The sequence below is a fragment of the Equus caballus genome, chromosome 28 (genome assembly GCF_041296265.1).
Source record: "Equus caballus isolate H_3958 breed thoroughbred chromosome 28, TB-T2T, whole genome shotgun sequence".
Lineage (NCBI taxonomy): Eukaryota > Metazoa > Chordata > Mammalia > Perissodactyla > Equidae > Equus > Equus caballus.
In genome coordinates this window covers 13,708,066-13,727,018 of record NC_091711.1, presented here as the reverse complement: position 1 = coordinate 13,727,018, position 18,953 = coordinate 13,708,066, and the positions used below count along the sequence as shown (strand labels likewise).

The 18,953-nt window shown below is 40.3% G+C and overlaps 1 protein-coding gene and 2 long non-coding RNA genes across 6 annotated transcripts in view; 1 reads left to right on the top strand and 2 right to left on the bottom strand.

Annotated features, from left to right (window-relative positions):
- The window catches only part of LOC138921297 (uncharacterized), a 60,635-nt gene extending 49,717 nt beyond the window's left edge, over positions 1 to 10,918 (bottom strand). The window contains exon 1 of the long non-coding RNA XR_011433776.1: positions 10,650 to 10,918. This is a non-coding gene — a long non-coding RNA (uncharacterized lncRNA). The remainder of the gene's footprint in view (positions 1 to 10,649) is intronic.
- On the bottom strand, positions 3,834 to 9,519 carry LOC138921298 (uncharacterized). The gene is made up of 2 exons (XR_011433778.1): positions 9,374 to 9,519; positions 3,834 to 8,368 (listed from the first exon to the last, which is right to left on the bottom strand). It is a non-coding gene; the product is annotated as an uncharacterized lncRNA (long non-coding RNA).
- LIN7A (lin-7 homolog A, crumbs cell polarity complex component) overlaps positions 9,038 to 18,953 on the top strand; it is a 134,992-nt gene continuing 125,076 nt past the window's right edge. For 2 of the 4 annotated variants that reach the window (XR_011433774.1, XM_001490031.6), the window contains exon 1: positions 9,038 to 9,654. Coding sequence is in view for 1 of the 4 variants with exons in the window: in XM_001490031.6 (XP_001490081.1) it covers positions 9,573 to 9,654 (82 nt within the window). In the remaining 3 variants the exon portion in view is untranslated. The remainder of the gene's footprint in view (positions 9,655 to 18,953) is intronic. The other 2 variants (XR_011433775.1, XM_070254545.1) reach the window with 1 other exon arrangement.

Below are 18,953 nucleotides of genomic sequence, written 5' to 3'. Positions count from 1 at the left end.
TTTACTTTAAGGACTATTAAAGAGAGTAATTCACAAAGCTACTCACAGAGTCCACAATTTGGCATTTAAGGGATTTGAGAGCAGAAGAACTTACATGACTGAAACATTATCAGTCAACTCAGGAGGAGAAAATCTGTCAAAGACCGGCTAAACCTGGACCTTGATCCACTTTCATCAACTCTATGCAATAGTTATTTCAAACACTCTCTACTCTTCTCAGCCCCACTTTGATTCCAGCACCTGGTCTTGCTTTCCATATCACCAAAATCATAGAGGCATCCTCCTCTTATCAAAGCCTACCTTGCCACCTATTCTCCGGATTCCCTCCTGCCTTCTTGGTAACCGTACAACATCTAGTGTTGCTTCTCCTTATCTTCAACCCTCCATCTCTGCTGGCTATTTCTCCCGAGTATTTAAACATGCTCGAGTCTCTCCTTAAACACACCATAAATGTTCCATCTTTGGAGGTCTTTTCTGAACACCCAGATTGGTTTATTTTATATTGGTTTAGGTTATAGACTCTCATTGTACCAGGTACTTTCTTTAATAATATTTTTAACTACTCTAATTGGGCAATAATTCCACAACTACCAATAATTCCAGTAGGGTACTGGTGGTCTTGAATACTGGTTTATCTTCAGTGCTTAGCACTGTGCTTGGTGCATAGTAGCCACTGGACATGAAGCCATAGAATGAATGAATGAATGTATTCTCTCTGTCTCTCTGTGTCTCTGTCTCTCTCCTTCACATACACACACACACACGCAAGCTCTTCTGAAGCAAATGCCTTTCATAACTACTGGTAATAAAATTTCTTCCTAGTTTTAAAAGAAGCACCAGTATGCTGATTTTTTGAGTATTTACGGAGTGGTGCAGGAAGGAGTGGCAGGGAGACAGAAGAAAGGGAAGAGCCCCTGGTAGCGGTCACTGTCTCCTATGAATTGTTGAATATACACAGTCACCCATTTCTCCTGGGAGGCCTTCACCTGTCTTCTCCAGGAACCAGGAAAAGCAAGCACCTTAGATGCTGCCACTGCTTATTAACTGAACTGAAAACCATTATGCCTTACATTAAAGCTCAGCATCTATCTTTTTGTACTATCCCTTTATTACGGAATTATTTGTGATACTGTATGGCACAATTCATTTGCAGAGTTCAAAACTGACTGCAGTATAGAAAAGCAAGCATAAATATTTGTATGCACATGCATACATACACACACATTTAATGTAGAACTCGAATAGAAATGAAAATAAAAATACGAGCAGACTTTTGAGATAAGAACAATTTTCGTGACCCTATGTCAAATACAAATTTGAGACTGACTGTAGTTGCAATAAAGATGAGACCAGCAGAGAGCACTACAAGCATTAACTTTTTAACCGTTCTTCCAAACACTAGCTAGTAACAACACTTAGTGAAAAAATATTATTTGTCATTTTAAATTTTACTTAGACTTTTCCTCCAATTAATGCATCAATGTGTTATTTTTATTTGAAAAACAGGACAATTAAACATCTCCTTGTGTTTTCATTATGTTCCTATCTCATTTAATTTGGTGGAAATAAAATATTCATTAAAACAAATATCCCAAAGTGAATTTTTTGGGCTTTGAATTTTTAACTTGCTTTTAAACATATATACTGTTAGCTTTTTAGTTGAAAAACATGGTTACCATTGTTGACTTACTGGGTTACTGGATGGTGTATCATACCACATATTTTAAACAGAAAAATGGTCACCAGGTTATGGGAGCTTGTTTTTTTTGAAATCACTTTGGCATTTTAGCTTTTAGACACTCAATTAAACATGACGTTTCTATAGATAAGAGGTATCAATTGGCAAGTGATAGAATGCACACAATGAAGTGGGAATAGAATGGTCACAGTATTATAATCTGGAAGCATATCATTGCAAATGGCTGTTCAGCACCAGATTATACAAAAGAACAGGCTGTAACTGAGCGGAATTCATGCTCACAAAGATGATATAAACAGGAAAGGTTTTCATTCGCAGCACTGTGTGAGTTAGCAAAAACCTAGAAACAACCTGAAAGTCCCTCTATAAGAAACCATTTCGATGGAATTTTATGAAGTAGTTGAGAAGGATCACATAAATTATATGTATGGACATGCAAATATCTCTAGATAAAATAATCGAGGTGTAAAACATGGTGTATAATATAATTTTATGTAAGGTTTAAAGGGATATGTGCACGCGCGCACACACACACACACAGACACATATATAATTTCTGGAAGAATACACCAAAAAAATTCCTGTTAACATTGGTTACTTGTGGTGAGCGAGTGGGCTTTTGTGATATCCTTTGAGAATCGTTTTCCATGTTCATTGCCTTACACTTAAAATTTCAAAACAAAAATCTTTGTTAAAAAGAGAATATGTAAACCATATAAAAGATTTAATAGAATCATTTACTTGCTTGTTCTAGATGCAAATGGCAAAGATTTGCTTATTCTCTCCATTTATTTGAGATTGCTTTGACTTGGGGTCTAGACAAAAATATTTGTTTGGCTTGGTTTGCCTCTACTGATCTATGCAAAATTCCAGGTGACAGGAACCTAAAGCTATTCAGAGCTAAAGCAATCTTCATTTGTCTCTTTTTTTTCTCATTCTAGTTAAATCCTCAGAGGCTAAAGTAAAGTTTTAGTTGGATTTATTATGTGAATAAATGCTTTGAGCAAGAAGTCAAATAAATCTTTGAAAGAGGAAAGTTCTCAGAGACACCGTATTTCAGAAAACAGATCTACCTTGCATAACTGTGGACTTGAGGAATGGCGTAATAAGATTATAAGCATCAGAAATGTCCACCTACCTGGCAAGGGATTAAGAGTTCATCCAGGAGCAGAAAGGCAGGGAAGGCAGAGAAGCTGAGAGTGAGGAGCATAGTTTATCAGAGCTAATTTGATCCCACTGATAAGTTTTAAGACAAAGATACTTTATGCTTCAGGTTGGGCCCAGAAACATCATATTTAAATGCAAACCAATTTAAATTGTGCAATTTTTGCTTTAAATTAGAGCATCGGAGGATAAAAACGAGAGTTTAGAACTCTCTTCTGAATGTGCGGTCCATGCTAATGTTGCCTTTTGCTCCTAAACTTACTAATTACTGACATGTATGTCCCTCAGCACACCTAGAGTAAATTCTGTTCTGAGTCTCAATTACTGTACTGTGTCACGATCTTGGAAGAATTCAAAGATGGCCTTTTCATCTGTTTCTCTCTAATATCCTTAATTAATTCCATAGTACCAGAACTAGAGAGAAACAAATAAGTTGAGCTGGATTTTAAAAAATAAAAGACAGGAATTGAGATGCTTTTCAAGAAAAAGCCATTTAAACCATATTTTAAATGAAGCTGAAGTCCCAAACAAACCAGTCTTGACTGTGGTTATTGTCCCCTTCAAGGATCAAGGTAACAAAACTCTCTCTTCACCATAGTAAAATTCTCTACCAATACACAAGTGAATTACCATAATGACCATGTCCCTCCTTTTTCTTTAGCTTCTCATGAAATCCTTTAGAAGATCGTGGTCCACTTGGTTAGCAATCTTTTGATTCAAAATTGTGAGGAGTAGTATTCTGCTCAAAGGTATAACATTTTATTATCTACATGCCAAGAAAATATCTCCATGTTACTTCTGAAAGTGAATGGCCACTACCCACAAGAAGCCTTCGCAGAATCCAGACTTACCTTTTTTCTGTATGTCTTTAATGTATACAAATTTATAATATCACTTATTTTCGTTAATACATCATTTAGTAATTACTTCTATGCCTTTTTCATTGATGCTTCTATTTTCTTTCCAAATATTTTGTAAACTCCTCAAAAATAACATGAATGTCTCCTACTTCTAACTGCATCCCACGTCCAGCATCCTAGTCAGTACTCCATCAAGAACAGTGTAGATTTGTCGTTAAAAAAATTTTTCTATCAAGTACAGTGGGACTCGTTTTCTGACTTTTCTAAAGCAGCCTCTTCCCCTGCTGCATATTTCATCACAACTTCCTATTTTATTTTCTACATGGACTTTGTGGTGTGCTGGTAAATGTTTAACAAGTGGCTTTCCAGAGGAAAAAAGAAAACTTCAGTACTGTATACATATCGTATTTGCCCATACCCATGGTGTCCAGTCCCACCATAGCCAATCTAAAGATACAACGTGATGTCACTAAAAGTGATGTTGGGACAAGATGCACATAATTGGGTTTCAAATCACAGTGTGAACAGGCTGCAGCATATCCCTGTTTGTGATCCTTACCACTAACTAAAATTTTCTGGTTATCATTTACTTGAATTTTATCTATCTTCCTTTATAAAAACTCAACTCTGTAAGGAAAGGCACTTCTTCCACCTTTACCACTGAAGCTCTCCCGATTCAGTGCCTGGCGTATTACAGGTACATAATAAACATTTGTTGAATAAAAGCATAATTTTTGACTCAAAATTGAATATATTAAATTTTTAAAGATGCAATAGTAATAAAAATATTTTTTAAAACCATTGAAGGTTGTAGGCTCTAAAAGTTTGGAAATACCTCCTGAGCACATGCGAGAAAGAGATGAGTCCAATATCACTTTTAAAAATCATCTTATCTTCCTTCTCTTGTATCTCTTAGGCTTTCCCAGTGGTGTAAATGTAAGGTTGGGACACATAAAGAAAAAGAAAGAAGACTGTAAGCCTTGAATTTAAATTTCATTATAAAAAGATCAATCATAACTTCCAACTGTGAAAATAGAAAAATGTTCATTTCAAAATGAAACAAAAACATCATGTTATATTCTACAAGTTAAATAGACATAAATAAAACCCCTGGTTTTGAAAGAAAGCCTTGGCACTTATTATACGTGCTATTGCCAATGCCAGAATCAGAGTAAGAGTTAATTATTATATTTAAGATCTGCATGATAAGTGGTAATATAAAATAAAGCAAATAAAACCCTACAACTTAGGAATAATTATTCAGATTTCAGATTTCCCTCTCTCAAAGTTAGAATTGAATTTTTATATTTTCATTTCTTTCTTTTTCTTTCTTTTTTTTTTTTTGAGAAAGATAAGCCCTAAGCTAACATCTGCCACCAGTCCTTCTCTTTTTGCTGAGGAAGACTGGCCCTGAGCTAACATCCGTGCCCATCTTTCTCCACTTTATATGTGGAACTCCTGCCACAGCATGGCTTGCCAAGCGGTGCCATGTCCACACCCGGGATCCGAACCAGCGGACTCTGGATCACTGAAGCAGAACGTGCGCACTTAACCGCTGTACCACCGGGCTGGCCCGTCATTTCCTCTTTAATTTTCAAACATCCAACTCTGAATTAGTAATTCTTCATTTCACTCCCCTGTTGGTAATTTTTAATGAAGATGCTACCAATTTTTTCTTAGCCAATATTGTATTTGTGCATTTTATTGTATCATGGGCACTAAGTAATTCATGAAAAAGCTCGTGACATTTCTGTTAGTTGTGTTGTCTTTCACAACCTGACTCTCAATGGCCCTCTTTGAGCTTGTTTTTCTTGAACTCCAAATTCAAATTGCTTATTTGACCCAAACACACGCCAAATCTGCTCTCCCATCCCTGGCTTTGCTCTCCTGCTCTTCTGAATGCCCTTCTCCCTATCTTCGTAAGTTTTTCTCCCTGTCTTTCGTAAGTCTGACAGTATTCTAGACACAATTCAATTGTCACATTATTCATTGTTTGCACAGTACTTAGTCACGAACTGATCTCTTTCTTGTCTGTTTATTACTTTCTCTACTGTCTCTCTCCCTTGCAGAATATAAGATAAGTGAGAACAGGGCCTTTTCTTGTTCCTTGCAATATCTCAATGCCTAGAACAACATTGCCTGGAATATGTTAAGTACATTATTTCTTGAATGAACAGGCAAATAAGTAGTTATCAAAACAAATCTAAGGAAAAATATCGTAACATTCTCTATTTATGATGATTTTTTTAAAAAGCCCACAAACAGTTATATTATTCCCAAGTATAGGTTGTCACTTCATCTTAATCCAGCGCTATTTTGACAAAGCTGCAAGAATTAAGGAAGATAATGCGATAGCTTGAATCAGTCAAAAATAATTTCCAACACCCAAGGCTGAAAGAATTCCAGTTTGAAGGTGCTATTTTCCTCATATGAAACTATGCTTATTCTACTCCATTTATAATCTAACTAAACGCATTTTCTTAGTATGCTAATGCTTTACTCAAACCTTCTCTTAATTTTTTCATATAATTCAAAAAGATTCTCTTAAGTGAAACAGACCTTACCGTAGCTTTGAATGTATTTTTTTAACAAGAGCAGATTTTGTATTTCAAAGTGAGTGCCATTTTAATGTCAACCTATATTTACATAGAATGGAACCAATATCATAGTTCCTTTCTCCTTTGACCTAAATTTCCTCCTTGCATTCCTCTCTTTGAGTGTATATCTCAAGCGTAACAAAAAAACCCAGCTAGGACGTATATAAATATATCTATAACTTTGAAATAGAGGGCTGAAATCACTACATCTTCAAGGATACAATATGAAGTGTGTTTCTTAGTGGGAAGCACATGGGCTCTTGAATGCAGGTGTGACTATTCTTAAGCAAGTTGCTTAAGCTCTCTAAGTCTCAGTTTACTTATCTATAAAATGGGATAGCAGTACCCACTTTTCTGGCCTGAAAAGAGAAGGAAAGAGAAAGCAACCTAGCACCAAGCCTGGCACATACAAAGTGCTCAATAAGTATTTACTGAATTAATGAATCCCATTGAAAATATAGGTGCCAGTGAACTAAACTACTATATGACACAATAAAAAATTGTAGTGCTTGTGTAACCAAAGAGCTAACATAAAAGTATAATCACGGGTGTTTTAACAATTCCCTGATTAATACACAATCAACAAAGCAACACACATATGAATAGATGAAGTATATTGACCTTGATAAAACACTATCGTTGTCCAGGCAATTATTCAAGAGACCTAAGTATGGTCACATCTACCGAAGCAAAAGAAGAGATTAAGGAAATTTCCTTACATCTATGCATATTTCAAAGAGAAATTCACAGATGTTCCTGGACAGTAGTTAGTTATTCATAAAAAACAAATTCTAACAGATAATGGTCTATTATTCATTTTCTACACCTGTGTAGACATAAACTAAAGGCATTGAACTTGTCACTACTAGAAATAATAACTGATGAATATATGGTGATTTGTGCTTCCTCTTACTTTCTCTTTCAATCCTTACAAAAACTCTACAGAGTCAAAACAGAGAGAATGATAGAGCAAATTTTCAATTAGGGAGCTCAAAGCATAAGTCTAGAAACATGCTATCAAATGTCTGGTGCTGGGGATACATCAGAAAACAAAAAGACAAAGAGCCTACCTTCATAGACCTCACAATCTGGGATTTGTATTGAAATAGGTACAGTTATGGTTTTTAGACTTATGAATTAAGCCGCTCAAATGCATATTCATAATAAAGTATGTTGTTAAAAGAACTCCATTAGTGGCCAGGGGATTTGTACGTCCTTTTCATCCTCAATTATTGAATGAGGTTTGACATTTTGTGCAAAACCTTGGAACATACTCTGCTGATACTGTGCACAATTCAACTTCTTTCTGCTGTTTGATTTAGGGGATGTGAATAACGTCAATCAATCAGAACTGTTGCTTCTTCCTCTTGCCCACAGCACATCCTTTCTACGGAGCTTTCTTAGACCACTTACTGCATGGAATTCTCATAGCTTCTCATTATTTGTCTCCCAACGTCGACTGAGCACTGTTGGGGGAGAGGGCTCCATCCTGTTAATCTTTGCATGGCCAACTCCTAGCACAGTGCTTGCCCTGCGGTTCAGGTGGGACTTAACATTCGTTGTTTGCATAAATTTGTAAATATGTTACCCTTTTCAAAGGACATTCATGCACATTATCTCAACAGGCCCTCAGTGGGATTGCTGGGAGGTTGCAGGGTAGAATGAGTGCCCTCATTTTACAGAATCTCAGTGAGATTGAAGGTTATTAAGTTCCTCATTTGACAAATGAGGAAATCAGGGATCAGTCAGAGAATATATGATTTCTGAAGAGCAGATAAGTAAGACTTGCATTTCAAGATCAGAGTTTTTTCCAAAACACTAAATGAAAATATAGGCACATTTACCTGGTATTTTAGGTATATCTTTCTCATATGTTAGGTGTATGGCTAGTTATCTTTGGCTTCCTCAATCATTGGTGAAACCTTGCTCTTTTCTTTTCTTTTTTTTTTTTTTTTCCAAATGTAGACCATGGAATGCAAAAGATCTTCAGAAACCATCCGTATTATAATCAGAGGAAATGACATGTGAAGGTAGTCAAAAGGTACAAACTTTCAAAAAAAAAAGATGACATAGATTATATGTAAATATTTTTCTGCAAAACAGTGCGTGACCTTAAGAATTTATTGCTAGCCTAAACAATTCTGCTCTGTCACAAGGAAGGGGATGGAGGTAGCTTTGTCTTTTCTGATCCTGAACCTACAGTCATCACTATTGTACTTACACAAGATTTCTCTAGGCTTTGTAGTCTCTTAATCAGGAAATAAGATAGTGAAAGCAGTCTGTTGGGGTGAAGAGGTCACAGCCAGTATTTGAAATTTCTAGCACTTGAATCCTCATCAACTGACTCTGAAGTCACCCTTTTAATCACATCCTCTCCCCCTAGATTATAGGCTACAGGAAGGCAGGGACTGCATTGAACCCCCAAGTCAGGCCATGGCACAAGGCACGGGACACTCCTAGCTCAATTCCTGTCATGAATTAATCATTAAGTGGCAACTCTGAGTTACCTCTGGTTATAGATCAACCTGAAAATGTGCTAGGTACATGTTTTCCAAACTTAGTGATAGAAATTTCTTTTCCTGTTTTTTACTTAACACCATTTTTCAGAAGTTTACTTTTAATATAAGTGATTTTCTAGGCAATATACTCAGCGCCTTAATGGACAACTAGTGATGGAACCCTGGCCTTGTCAGTTATCTGGTAAACTGTTATAAGTCAACATTCTAAAAATCTTTAACAGACATTAACAGCAACTATACCAAATCCCAACATTTCTGACACTAGAAGCTTTTCTCTCCAAAAGGGATGGGATTACTGGGTTGACAATATCCCTCAATCTGAAAAAATTTGTCTCTATCTTACTCCCCTATGTCCCCTTTCGACCTTCTCCCTTTCCCCAGACACACATCTACTCTGACCGTCTTGTTTGAGAGGAAAGTTGAAAGCAAGCCACACGTCAGCTACACCCTCCCAGTGCTGCTTGGGGTGGAACAGCAAAGTTCCAGGGTACAGCCTTCGTGCCTAGAGCTGGCGATGCAGCCGCTCTCAGATACCTGCTCAGCTTCACGCCGCGTCTGAAGGTCCGCCCGCCGCGGAACAGTTGCGTCTCCATCTGGCTGCCAACCCACCCAAGCTTTCTTCTCCTCCGCCACCACCACCTTCCCTCCTTCCCCCTCCTCCCCCTCCTTTCCATCTTCCCTCTCCACCCCGCCCCCAATCTCCTCCTCTTTTTCTCACTACAAGCGGTTGCTGATGCTGAAGCCGAGCGTCACTTCGGCTCCCACGGCAGACATGGCGACATTGACAGTGGTCCAGCCGCTCACTCTGGACAGAGGTAAGGGAACGGCTCGCCCGCCAGGCCACTGCGACCCCCTTCCTCCCTCTCTGCCCCTGCCGACTCCCACCGGGACAGCCGGACGCGCTCGGGCAGGGGGACCAGGGCAGCGAGGGCAAGCGAAGAAGGCTTTCGCGCCGAGAGCAGGATACTTTCTTCCCCTTTCTCTGCCCGCCACGTCCCCACTGCCCCTTCCCACTGCACTCGCCCGGCCCACGGGTGCCATCGCCGGGCTCTGGCGCCCCCACTGCCGCTCGCAGCCCCTCGCCGGGTTGCCTCCGGGCCGCCGGCTTTGTTGGAGCGGATGCGCGGGGACCGCTAGGCGCCCGGGGCTGGGGTTGGAGCGGGGCAGGAGGAAGCTCGCCGTGCCGGGCGAGGGCGCCTGCAGCCGCAGACCGGGAAGCTGGCGAGGGAGCCGCCTGCCAGCCAGCGCGGCCGCGGGGCCCAGGAGGAAGGAAGTTTGTCCCGGCGCCGGGGGGCGGTGGGCGGTCCGGCAGCGGGTGCCGGGGCAGCCTTCCCGCGGCGGGAAGGCGCACCCGCGGTGGCCTGTGCCGGGGCGCAAGGCTGCTGGGCGGCCGCGGCGGAGAGCTGCCCTTGGCCGAAAGGGCACGCGGAGCGCCGATAGCCGTGCCCGGGCCCGGGCGCAGCGTCGCGGCAGCCGAGCCGGCTCTCCCCGGCCTGGCGCCCAGAAGCGCGGGGGTCGCCCCTACCCCCGCCGCCGGCAGCCCTCTGGCAGCAGCAACTCGGCTTTCCCTGCCCGAGCCAGCCTCGTTCTCTGCCAGCCCGCTGCCACCGCCCGCCCGGGCTGCGGAAGGCGCTGGGACGCAGCGCAGGCTGGGTTGAAATTCAACTTCTGACCCGCGACCCTGGGCGTGCTGCTCTGCGCCTTGAATGGGGAAGCAGCCTTTGCTTCCTCCCCAGGACGTCCCCAAGCCTAAGGATGGAATTCTCCAGTGTGATCGGGGCCTCTCTGGGGCACTGGTGCGACGTCGTACCTGTCCCTGTGTGTCCGGGTTTCCTCCCTGGCTTCCGACGTCCAGTTACGAAGGCGCTGGAGTCCCGCGACTCTGCCGCGGAGGACACCTGCGCGTCCCGGTGCGCAGGGGCCGGATTTAGGACCCTGGGCGGCCATTCGGCAATGGTGTGGTCAGACGAAAATGATTTAGTCCGATGTGTCTCTAAAAATATTCTTTCTACCTAATCAAACTGAACTGTGGGGCGAGGCAAAATAGCATCCTGCTGCGAGAACAGTGGAAAAGCCAGTGAACTCGGTGAGGTTTGTAATTTGGAGAGATTGTGGGTGACTTGAATGCAATCTGTTGGCGCCAGGACAGATGTTGTGTGGTGCCCGTAGCAACCTTACTTGGGGCAAGAGTTGAAAAATAAAAAATAATTGATTTTGTGCTGGGAAATGTTGATTTGCAAGCTAGTAAATTAATAACAGTAGTTAGAGAGCTCAGTAAGTCCCTTGTATAATCCGTGATTTCACCCCAATATCATCATCTGCACTAAGCAGGATAAATCCATTGCCAGTAAGAGCCAAACAGATGGCAAGCTATTAGAAATTATGGATTTCCCACGTATTTCTGCTTTAATGTAATGCGCTCTTATATTGTCCCATTACTGAATCAGTCTTTAAACATCTCAAGTAAAACGACTACTTGAGGAGGGAAAAAAAAACGAACTCGAAGAAAACTGCATACCTGAGCAATTTTATGTACCATTACGAAAAATATTTCACTTTGGGCGTTTTACCTTAGCCCTTAGATGCCTGGCTCAGTTGTGGAGGGGAAGTGCAATCAGACCTAGATCTATTCTTAAAGTTTGTTCCTGTTCACAGCCGGTCTGCACCTGTCCTTCCCTGTGCGACTGGGTCCATGCAGTAAGTGGCTTACAGGACGCTGCCTAGGGGAGCCTGTGGACGTGTCCGAATCAATTCACCGGCAGCTCGCTGCAGAGTCGGTAGTTTGCGGATCATGGGTTATTGGCATCATTGCTGTGCATGAAGTCAATATATATAAATATATTTTCTCTGTCCTATTAAAATGTGATTAATTAACTGATTAATTGCATCATTAAGCCAATGAAGGAAGGGGTTCTGGAAAATTTCCTACAAAAAATGTATTTTAAAAGAGGCAGCCTGATGATACTTCTCTGGGTCTTAGTTGTAACTCTGATACTCGCTTTGGAGGGGTTGATAGCCTCTTTGGGCATCAGTTTTCCTTTGTGCCACATAAGGAATTCGGATTAGATGATTCTGATGCTGTGAAGCTTTAAATGTCTATAATTCAATTCATTAAAATTAGGACTCAGTTTCTGGATGCCTACTGGAAGATTTTCCAGAACCCTCCCTCTCCCAGGTTGTTTTGGTGCCCTTTGATGTGCTCTGAGGTTACCCAGGGCTTTGGCCCCATCCAAGCATTTCTCATACTCTGTTGCATCTGTCTCCTCATTGAATGGAGCTCCTTGAGGGAACAGAGCATTTCTAAATTCACCTTTGTCTTCTCACTGCCTCCCGTGGTCCCTGACTCACAGTAGAAGATGAAAAATTAATAAAAGTTAGTTTCAGTTAACTAAGGACTACAGTAACTTAAGCACTGTTAAAATACAGGGATAGAGTAGTGAACAGAGGTACAGTTCATGGATTCACCACATTTTGATCCTGGGAAGGAGGGCAGGGAGAACGTAGCCAGTGGGTCTTAACCTTTCTTTTCCCCTGTATGCTTGGTGGATTCCCATCAGTAACCATAGCTCACCAAGGCTGTGATTATTAACCAAGGGGGATTGTGGCCGGTGGGCCAAGGGGAGGAAGGAAAGAAGATGCTCTACAAAGGCTCCCGAGGGCATCTCAGTGAACCTGAGTAGATAATCCACGATTTGAGAGCTGCTGGTTCTTTTCTAGCATCTTCACTTTTCAAATGAAAAATGTGAAAGAAGCAATGATAAGAGATATTTCAAGGTTACCCTACTAGTTGGTAGGAGATTTTATTCCAAAATCTGATTTTTCTTGTTTGAGGCCCTTTGGCACCATAAACTGATTCGTCTTGAATCTTCAGGATAAAGGTTTTACGCAAACAAGTCAAAGCTATGGATTGAAATGAAGAGATACTCTTCCCAGAGTTCGAAAGATATTATCTGAAAGTAAGAAGCTCCGAAGCCTGCACTAGCTTCTCGGATCTTGTCTGGGAAGCAAGCTTTTTCCAGGACCAGGCTGAGCCCTACAAGGATGAACTTAGTGACTTAAGGTTTTCTCTGCTCTGTGTTCATCCTAAATTCTTTTCTACCTGCCATTAAGATCTCAGATTAACCCTGTTGAGGTCTCTGGGTGGCTATGTTCAGAGTAGGTTCATGTTTGCCCTGGTCCCAGTCCTCGAGTGCCTACTGTAAGCCAGACTACTGTGGGATTGGTATACAGTGGTGAACTAAACAAGCATAATTCTGGTCTTCATGGTAATTAGAACCTTCTGGGAGAGAGAGATTAAACACACACACATGCAAACAATTCATTCATTCAATAAATATTCATTTATCAAATACACACTATATGTGGATATACACGTTCATGTATACAAGATACTATAGGAATACCAGAAGCAAAGTTTCTACTTTTATGATCCTTGAAATTCTAGAGGGGAAACAGATAATAAGAGATTAATTAATTGGCTCAACAAATAAGGATTGAGTGCCAGCCTTATGGAAAGCACTGTTTTCAGCAATGTCGTACTGCTAATGAACAAAATAGATAAAGTCTAGTGGAGTTTACATGCTAATGAGAGAGTCACACACTGAACACATCTGCATACAACTATCAGTGCTGGTAAGAAAAAGTAACACTGGCTCAAGGAGGGTGCTGGGGGCTGCTGTTTCGATATGATGATCAAGGAAGGTCTTCCCTCCTGAACTGATGATGTTAGAGAAGAGACCTGGAGAAACTAAGGAAGCAAACTTTGTAGATACCTGGGGGAATGTGCTCAGGAGAGGGACCTCACATGTGCATCCTGGGACCATCAAGGAAGTCAGCGTGAAAATGTGAGCACAGTGGAGACTGGTGGAAAATGGAGTGTGTGAAGTTGGTAGCCAGGGGCAGATGATGTAAATTATAATTAGGATTTTAGATTAGTTGAAGGTGTGAAGTGCTCTGAAGACAATAAACAGGACATGAGGATAGGGAATAATGGAGAAGGACCAATTTAGATAGTGGGGTCAAAGAAGGCTCAATGAGAAAGCAAAATTTAAACTGAGTTCTGATGTATTAATAAGATCCTTAGGAAAAGCATTCTGGATAAAGGGAAGAATGCAAAGAAAAGCAGTTCCACATGTTCAACTTGGCTACTATTCTGTCAATACATCTTTAACCAAGCAAATGATTAAAAAGAAAAATTACCAAGAAATAGTAACATTCCAAGTATGCATTTTGGGGTAGAAATTTGGTTATAAGTTTACCAAGAAAATCTGTAGATCAGCTTTTTGCTTCTTATTGCTAGGCTAAAACATCATATAATTAGATCTTCAAAGATATACTGAACACTGCAATTTACATGTCACTGTGCATAAATCTACATGTTGAACTCAAGTGGTCATAATATGACATATATTCACTTTCAGTCTAATATTTTATATTAGACACTGATGTAAAAAGTAGTACCTGTAATTTACCCTGTGGCAAAGAGAAGATGCAGATAAAGAGATTAGTGTAGAATCTTCTCTTCCAGAATTTAAAATATTCACAGCAATTCTTCCCTACACTAGAGCTTAGTTTGCCCAGATTTTAATCTCTAAAGCCAGGAGTGACCTTCAGCTAAACACAAGAGAACAAAGCAGGGTGCAGTCCATGACACTTAACACCTTCATCACAAAGAACCAGGAACACTTTCCTGTAGTAAGGACTTCCTGGACTGAGGCACTTTCCCAGGTAAAGTAGCGCCAACACTCCTTCACTTTCTATCTCAAGGTCAGAGAAGATTATACAACAGAACTCTTCAAAATTTCACTTCTGCTTACTTTTCCCCCTAATTTTAAGCAGACTGGCTTTTTGAAAACTCATGGCTAATAAAGAAATAATACAAAATCAACTCTTGAATAAAAATGGATAATTAAAATAATTTCTAGGAGTAATTAAAACTGTGATTTTAAATATTTGAGATGTTTAATGTTTTAAATATTTAAATATTCGCTTCTGACATGATCAATAGCTTACAAGCTTCGTTTAGGTGCCTATGTAAAATAAAATGTTGGTATCACAGTGATCTAACTTTTCTGTGAGTTAAATTCAACATGGGCAAGCTGCAAAAATGTAAATGGAAATCTTGATTTCTTTGCTTCTAAAATAAGCCATAATTTAAAATATTTATTAAACAAATCTTGATATTTTTTCCCTTTCAAAAACAAATTTTTTGTCCTTTAAAAATTCAAATATAAGGGGCTGGCCCCGTGGCCGAGTGATTAAGTTTGCGCGCTCTGCTGCAGGTGGCCCAGTGTTTCGTTGGTTCGAATCCTGGGCGCGGACGTGGCACTGCTCATCAAACCACACTGAGGCGGCGTCTCACATGCCACAACTAGAAGGACCCACAACGAAGAATATACAACTATGTACTGGGGGGCTTTGGGGAGAAAAAGGAAAAAAATAAAATCTTTAAAAAAAAATTCGAATATAAAACCAAGAGCCTTTATTTTTGCGGATTTCAACCTTGTGGGGAAAAAAACCACGAGAGCAAAAACTGAATGCAAATGAAAATCCCACGGGTACCACACTTTTCATAGAATTTATGATACATTAACATTTTCTCTCTTCTCTTTTCACTTTTCAAGGCATGAAGAGCTCATCTCACAATTCAAGCCTTGGGCATCCTATAGCTTTTCTAATCAGCTGTATTCACCAGTTTGTATAAAATCTGTATTTTCCTGAGAATTGCTTTTGCTCACAGACCAAAGGGCTTGCGCCTTATCTCTCTCCTTATTATTTATTTTTAACATGAGGAGAGATTAAGGAAGAAGGAAAATAAAAATTAATCTAGTTCTTATATTGTTTCAAAGATGTATGCCCTGGTGGTTGTGATGGGGCAGGAAAGAGAGAGGGGCTGGCTATATCTTAGTCTCTTGTCCTAAAGCAGCCAGATAAGTTTTAGTCTATAAACATTAAGTGCTGGCTTGCTGTCTCCTATTTTCTGTAGGCTTCACTAAACATCAAAAGAAAATTTTATGGAATTTTTTTTGTGAATCAGTATTTGAGTGTTTCTTTTTGCACTGTATAGTTAGACAACATTTTCTGGGAGTCAGAACTGTGCCACATCCACCTTTTTTTCCTTTGATAATAAAATGTTACAAAGAGAAGGACTCAAATTTCTGAAGAGTTTTGATTAAAAAAATGATATTTTGCATTTAATAAGAATCTTAAACACAGTTTTGAAATTGAAAAGGAATTGAGAAATTAATGATAGAGCTTCCAGAAAAAGCAAAATGTATTTGGTGAACGTCTTCTAGTTTGGTGTGTCAGCTGTGCAAGCCCTGAGGTGTGTTTGGTGTACCCTGGTCGTTTATGAAATGAGTGCCTTTGCTTTCGGAGTGCTTTTTCAGGAATCACAATTAGGGCTTAGCTGTTTAGTGGGGAAAAGGAAACATTTAGAGAGTAGTAGCAAATTGAAAGGTGAATCCTGGGTATTAGGGATGCTATTATAGGCACAAAGCCAATACCTCCCGGAGAGAGTACTTTTCTTAGTCTTGACATCTGTCTATTAGGATATAGTCTTCATCAGGTCAGAGACTGTTAATGTTTATGCAGAGCCCAACAGATTTTATGACACATGGTACACTCAATATTTGTTGATTGATCAGTGGAATGAATAAACGAATGAGTGAATGAATGAAATTGACTTAGCTGGACTAGCTATCTTGGAGTCATTCTTAATGCTAAAAAAATAAAATAAAAAAGCCTTCCAACCCATACTCATGTAAAAGTGGTGGCTACCTTACTTTATCACTTTGCTTCTGTGTGTCTATGTAGCAGACTCCTAAAAGTGGAACACTCTCCAGGGCCAAGAAAGGATGTGAGGTGCTGGTGCTGATATTCACAGCGCTGCTGCCATGGCTGGCATCCACCTGTTCTCCTCACTTGTTAACTGAACCAGGCAATATAATGCCAGAATACAACTGAAAAGGTGAAAAAACAGTAGGGAGAAGAGGCCCTAGCAGAATTTCCTGCATACACACACACACACACACACACACACACACACACCCACACATAAGCCACATTGCCTCATCTTTTTTTTTTTAACCACAAACTGATGAATGGTAGAGCTATGTCCTGATAAGCAAGTTAAAATGGATTTAAGTTGAAATCACTCTGTGTTGGCAAATGTGAACATAACCTTAAAAAGTCATGTTGATTACATCAGTGCTTTACTTCCGGTCTAGGAGATAGAGAAGATTTTTATGATTGAGTTTTACTAATTAACGTGCTGGCTGAATTGGAAAACTTACCTAATAAAAGTAAATATGCCCAAAGACTACTTGAAGAAGATTTTGTTGAATTGAAACTTACACTGAAGTTATACTCAGGTAGTTATCTGTCTTGGACAGAAAACTAGGGTTTCTAATTTAAACTGGTGGTAATTTCCCCTAGAAATACTGTAGCTATTTCAAGTCCAATTGGTTCTGCCGCTTTTGTTTACCTGTCCAGTGTGGTGTTAGTTATGATATTTCAGTACGAAATCTGTTTTTTTAATATCAAAATATTATCTGTAACCAAAAAATGGATAGAATAATGAGAATCAAAGAAGGCAATAAGATTTAAACCCCAAGTTAAATGTGGGGTTGTGGGGGGAGCCCAAAACATCAAGTCCCAGCTGAGTCTATTTAACAGTAACGAGATAATTGGGGAAAATAGCTTAGAGACTGCTGAAGGTGACTTTTGAGGAAAATTGGAGAAGAGTAGTAATTGCTGATGGACAAATAGCCTGGCTTCCAAAAAGGTGAGCGAGGTCTTTTAGAAAACTATAGTTCAATCTACTTGTTCTTGCCTCCCAGCGGAAAAATCTAAGGCATATTAAAAGAAGAATGAGATATGTGCACTTAGAGAAGGAAGTGGTGATCCCACATTGCCTACATGGGGTCACTAAAAGTAGATCTTGTCAAGTTTCAGGTGGGTGCCATAGCCGCTCTGTGCTCAGGATGTCACAGCGCTCATGGAAGCCTTATGGGAAATGTGGAGGTGTGGGAAGCAGACGATGGCGCTCCAGGATTTCTGGTGTTGAAACACTGCTCCGGGGCAGTTTGGTTCTCTGTCCTATTCAACTTTGTTACTAGTATTTTGGATGAGGGTCATAGAAAGTTTTTACAGGTCACATAGAACAGGGAGGAATAGCAAATGTTTTGGCCAGGCATATCAATATTCTAAAATTATGCCTAGCTTGAATGGCAAGTTGCAGTAAAAGAGATCAAATTTAATGGAAATAAATATAGTCTTCATTCATTCATCCACCAGGAACAGGGAGCCAGCCCTGGTCATTCACTGCCCTTGGTTGTACTGTCCAGTGAACTCGCTCCACTGGACTCCACCCCACCATCTTGAATCTCTCAGGCAGGCCCTGTACCTTGATCAAGCCATTGTGATTCAGTTGTGGGCTGGGGCCAGGGCAGTTTAGCATGGCACTTAAAACATGCCCTCCAAAGCCAGCCGACTCTGGTTTGAATCCCTGCTTTTCCGCTTACTAGGTCTGCAACTTCTAGTGTTTCTAGACTGTTTTGAATCTCAGTCTTATCTGTGAAATGGCAAGTGATAAAAATAGCACTGACCTCATAGAATGTTGGCTTTAAATGAGTTATTATATGTAAAGTACTTAGAACAGTCCTGATAGATAGTAACCACTCAACAATGAAAATTATTTCTTCCCTGATCCTAGAAGTCATATACTCCTGCCCTACTGCCAGAGGGCAGGGAGAGACCATGTTTGTTGCCTTCGGACTATACTAAGAAGCAGGGACCCTGTTTATTTCAGTATTATCTAGAAGCAGGAAGCATTTGGAGATTCCTGGAGGTCAAAAGAATAGTTTCCTGTATACACACCTAATTTGCAACTCACTCTTTCCTCAAATCACTTTTCTTGATGCTTCAATAACCCTTTTTTTATAATTCTAGCAGAACACTTACCACTCAAGGTTGAAGTTATTCATTTACACTGCTGCCACCCCAACAACATGAGTTATTTGCGTTCACTTTTGTGTACCCGTTGCCTGTCGCAGTGCCTGAAAGACAAGTGCTCCAGTGTATGCTGAATAGATTCATGGTTTGTCTTCAAATA